At 40.5% G+C, this 5,243-nt stretch overlaps 1 protein-coding gene across 1 annotated transcript in view; it reads left to right on the forward strand.

Annotated features, from left to right (window-relative positions):
• Positions 1 to 1,694, forward strand: part of T265_08781 (hypothetical protein) — a gene marked incomplete at both ends in the record, with an annotated part of 12,882 nt that extends 11,188 nt beyond the window's left edge. The window contains one exon of the mRNA XM_009174681.1: positions 1,493 to 1,694. Coding sequence (XP_009172945.1) covers positions 1,493 to 1,694 — 202 coding nt within the window. The remainder of the gene's footprint in view (positions 1 to 1,492) is intronic.
• Positions 1,695 to 5,243: the final 3,549 nt, after the last annotated feature.

Consider the following 5,243-nt stretch of genomic DNA (forward strand, 5'->3'; position numbering starts at 1 on the left):
TTTTCGATATTTTTCCTATGCGCGGGGGGGGGAATATCACCGCTAAGGACAGAAGGCCTCGCAGGTTACGCGGACAGAAACCATTGGCTGTAGCTCTCCGAGGTGAGTAATTCTTGCGAACTTCCAACATCAACACAGGCGTTTGGTCTCTTTTATTACGCGCACGTGTTCCACGTTCCATGTTTGGTGTCAGATAGAAAACATAATGTAGTAAGCGGTCCGAAATAATGAGTGATTGGCCAATAAACAAGTCACAGTCCCACACAGATAGTGATCAAATGTTTGCGGTATCTGGACTGCGGCGCTCGGATTTGAGGTTACGAAAATCCTTCGCCATTCGCTGTCACGAATCTGGCCAATTAAGCAGTCGTTCGACAAGCCTAAGCAATCATGAATAGATTACCTTTTATGGTCACCTAAACTTTGCGGCGTAAACGGTTGGGACCAGGTGAGCATAGGTGTGGAAGTTCTGAGTTAGCTGTCCCACTTGATTCTCCCCTATTGGTTTGGCTTCTGCGTTATCCCAACAAGGAAGGTCGTTCTTTCGCATGGAACCAAAGAGGTTGAACCACAAGTAATGCTGACTTTCCCTGCATGGGCTACCCTGTTTGCGGGTTCTCCACCGAATAATAATAATAATAACAATAATCATAATAATATTAAATAGGTCATTGAGCTTCACCATCTTCTCGATATTTGGCCTCAATGCGCCCCAAAGGAAGCTTCTGGATACTTGTATGCCTGCCAAGCCTATTCAGTAGCCACCAAGGTGCTCCTGTTGAGTTTGAACAACGAATCTTCGAGTCAGAAACTGCTCGGATTACCCAGTACGCTGCATGGAGACCCTGTGTCTGCTGTCCATCGACATTTGGTGGTAGTAATTTCGCGAGTCCGTTGTGCTCTGGGATCCTGTGGCATTCAAATAAGGATAATTTTGAAACGATAGTCACAGGAACATTACAGCCCAGTTTCCCGCACATTATTCTTTCTAGTCTTTTTCCTCCTAAACTATTGTGGGCTCCGCTTGAAGGAAAAAATAATTGATGTAAGAAACATCATTTCAAAGAAAAACAAGTGCGAGAAACCAAGAGAGAAGAAGCCCACGTATAAATCACCAGACGTTAAAACAGCTAGGATTGTGCTGTGCTTCCCAGTGACCTAAATTGTATTTCTGGTAATACAGAAAATATAACATTTTCATCGAAAAACCTAGACTTGTATAGGACTGATAAGACAGGGTTCCCCCGTGGGCTCTAGAAATTTCCCCCAGCATCAAGTTTAATCCGGCCATAAATCTACCAATTCTTATCTGAATTATCACATAGCCTAAGTTGTGCCTCCATAAAGACCAAGACACGCCATTTTTGTAAGAGTTTGGTTTAATATAATGCGGGAAATTATGCCACACACTGAAAAATTACCTATGGAGTTATCGCATGCTGTGCCATTCAATCCAACGAGTTTGATTCGCCACATTATTTCTTTTTTTCAGGGGGACAGCACTTTTTGCATTCCAAAATGGTCCCTCAATCTATGACTTACTACTGCGACGTAGGCAGTCACAGTTCGGGAATCCAGAGGTCGAAGGTAGCAATACAACTTCAAGACGAACGCTTCTATCTGTGGATTTGATTTCGCGTTCTGGACACAGGATGGAAGAGATGCTCAAACGGTTAGCATCTATGTCGTATTAATGAAGTTTTCGTCTCTCAGGCTTTGCTTGTGAATGTTGCCTCCAGGATTCATCTAATTTTTTGGTCAGACGTATGTTCATAATAATTACTTCACTGTGAGCTGACGGCGTTCCGATAATGATGCTCAGCGATTAAGAGGTTTATGAACAAGGTATTATGTGGCTGCCTATTTTTAGCTAGGGGAACTGAGTACTTTGTACAATAGTCTATATCATGTCCAACCTGAAGTGAACGAAAAAACGTTTCTGGAAAATTGCCGTTTTCGCATTATTGACAACAGAGTGTGAGCAAGGATAGCCTGTTCTTCTGTCTCACGCGTATATGTAAGACGGACACAATTAATAAGCAAAATGAACATGGGACAATCAAGCTGAAAATCGATCGTAAACGGCCGAAGTGTTGGACAAAAATGACACGCTGTTCAAGAGTCACGTCAATTTAAGATTCGAATGTCTGAATCTCTGCTACTAATTTCTAGTCTGATCGATCCAAGTTCATTCTGCCGTGCAATTCTTGAGCTGAGAAATAAAAGTCTAATAAAAAGTGTCAGTTTTGTTTAAATTTGCTTATTCCCAGTGAAACAACTATTCTGTGATTTTGGCTGATAGAAATAACTTTCACTCTGATCTCATATATCACAGAGTAAAACCCGAGTTCGTTCCAGCAGCCCAAATATGACCTAAATTGTCGCTCAAACTAACTACCCCCTCAAACAATTCTGAATTAACGCATTAGCAACGCGAGTAACATTAAATAATTTGTGGTCAAAGCTTTTGTGTCAGCCTATGACTTAGTTTACAAAAACCACATTGGCGTTGAAATTTCAGCAGCGTCCAGCAATCCGGCAAGGATTGTAATAACAAAGAACGATATTCAGCTCTAGAAGCTGCACTGGTTGATGACATTTTGCATCTCACAACGCACATTGCGTGGTTATGGTGAAACGAAGTAGAACCCGAAAAATTTACGTTGCAGTATAGCTGGCTTGAAAATAAGACGGCTCAAGAGTAACCTGGAATCATCTCAGCAAACATCGTGCAAGATTCCTTCTTTTGCACACTTTTCTGGTTGATATACTGTCCTCCCGAAGGTAGTCCAGCAAAATAGATGCGTCGTTTCTCCATCCGGTGGTTTCATTATTATTTGAGTGAATAGCACGTTTCTAGTCTGCTTGGAGTTGCTTGAAATAGTTAAATTATAACGACTATGTTTGACATGTATTTTTCACCAACAACGCCAGCCTTCCTTTTGATTTTTGATTGCTATTGTTTTGAATTTATTTCTGTGTTGTTAAGCGGGACAACGTTTAATCGAGTTTCTTCTAAATACGTTTGCACTTTCTGCGGATCCCGAAGAAAACCCATTGTGGTATGCACCTACTGGTATAACTACTTGACTAATTCCGGTGTCATTTACAATGGATGTATACTGAGGGAGGTAAACCAAATGTCTCATAATTACCGAAATGGTTCAATTTAACAACAACCTTGAAATGTGCTACTGTCATGGTTCCACATTTTACCATCTCACAAATCCTTTGGTGTTGTTTGCAACAAAAGCTTGAAGTAACTTCCCGAGGAAAGTCTTATGTCCATTTTGGGTGCAGAATGGATGTAATCTCTATATATCCGTAGCAGAATTAACCAGAAGTAAACATAGTGGTCCCCAAATCATGTGTTCATTCATTCCCCGTAGCGCAGTGATCACACGTACACCAAATTAGTGCTTTTGAGAATTCGTGAATAAAGTCGGATTGTAGGCAGTTAAATATGAATTGCAAACCAATATACCCATCCTGGTTGTGATTTGAGACCATGGTTACTATAAACCGCTTAGGCTTAATGCACCTTTGAAAATTTCGAACATACGCACAAGCAGGTTTGTGTAGCATACTTACTTGTCATGCAGCTATCATGCAGCTCCTGAAACTGGGTTTTTTAGAGTAGTTTTATTGCTGGACAGACGCTGGTCTCTGTGGAAGGCAGAACAGATCACTTTTCTTAAAAACAATGATCATAATTTTTCTACAGTGTTTTGTGACACGTCTACAGAAAAAGTCAGCTCCACAAGAATCAAATGGTTGCCTGAATATTTGAACTTTTGTTTGACACACGTGAAATGTCATGAGCACGAAGCACTATCAAAATTCCCCAAGAAAACTGCATCGTTTGCTGAGAAGTCACAGTGTAAAAGTTTGCCATTTTGACCTGGTTATTCGGGTGCTTGTAAAATTAGTGATAACGGAATTTTGGAAAAAAATTATATGAAATTAAATACTGCACACATAATAGGAACCTAAGTTTCTCAGCACCGCAGTGTCTCGCAGTAAGAAAATCAACCTTCCCTAATGGAAATCCCCATAAATATTTGCTTTGAAATAAAAATTAACCCGGTTATTTACAAAGATAATTTGTCTTGACTGTAGTGAATCTTCGTTCTTTTTGTAAATTGCAATTCGCTGCAATCCTGAACGCAGTTAAAACAACGGACTGACCCGTCTGTTTCCTGCCTAGAAATTACGTTCTAAGCGCAATGCGATTGACAGAAGACGAACATGCCACTTAAATTACTGGATGCCAACCAATTGATGGGCAATTTTACAAATAAAGACATCATGAACAACAACAGACGCTTCAAGGCAGACTGGCCGATTGTGTGGGTCCATAGTAAAGTTATGTGAACGTGATGTGTTTTCCGTGGTCGGATAAGCGCTGTGCTCTGTCCAGAATAGGCCTAATAACACTGCTAACCAGACACCTATGGTCAAAAGTTAATTGTTCAGACACTGTCGCGATAGTTGAGGCTTCGAAACTTTGATTTGTGAGATGCACATCACGAGAAGGACGAGAAGGCTGTACAGTGCTTCTGGGCTCTTCATCAAAGACTGGTCTCGCTGACAGGACAAAATCCTCACTGAAGGTTGTGAAGCATACGTGAAAATACAGTCTCTAGATAGAAATGCTAAATAGCTTTCAGGAACTGGTCGTGAAACAGGACCCTACAGCAAATCTGTCTTACGCACATCAATTCACAAACGCGCGCAGTCATTGTCTGGTAAAACTACACGCGCAGATAACATGAATACTTGAGAAAAAAGTCGTATTAATGTGTCCGTGGGAAATTAACTTGTAATCCTACGCACAGATATGCATAACTTTGCAAAATGAATGTGCCCAATTGGGAGAGATATAAATGGTTTTATCGGAATCATTTTACGCTTGGAATAAAACCGTGAGCCCCATATGTATTTTTCATGGTCATCGTTAAGTACTACCAATTATACGTCCAGTAGCAAGTGAACTTTTTGATCACGATGAGGGGAAACGAGCACATTTACTAGTTTAGTACGTCCTTCAACGTACTTAAGTAAGTAGTTGAATAATTTTCATTGAAGGCAGGATCTCCAAACATTCACTGAATGATGCTGTATAGTGTTGAAATAGTGAGAAAATTCGCTTGTCATCATCAATTTTTGATGAGTTTAACGTTGTTGCTAGAAATTTGACTGGTTTAGGAAAACAGGATTGATATGGGGATGAAGGTTTTAAC

Source organism: Opisthorchis viverrini (genome assembly GCF_000715545.1).
Source record: "Opisthorchis viverrini unplaced genomic scaffold opera_v5_241, whole genome shotgun sequence".
Taxonomy (NCBI): domain Eukaryota; kingdom Metazoa; phylum Platyhelminthes; class Trematoda; order Opisthorchiida; family Opisthorchiidae; genus Opisthorchis; species Opisthorchis viverrini.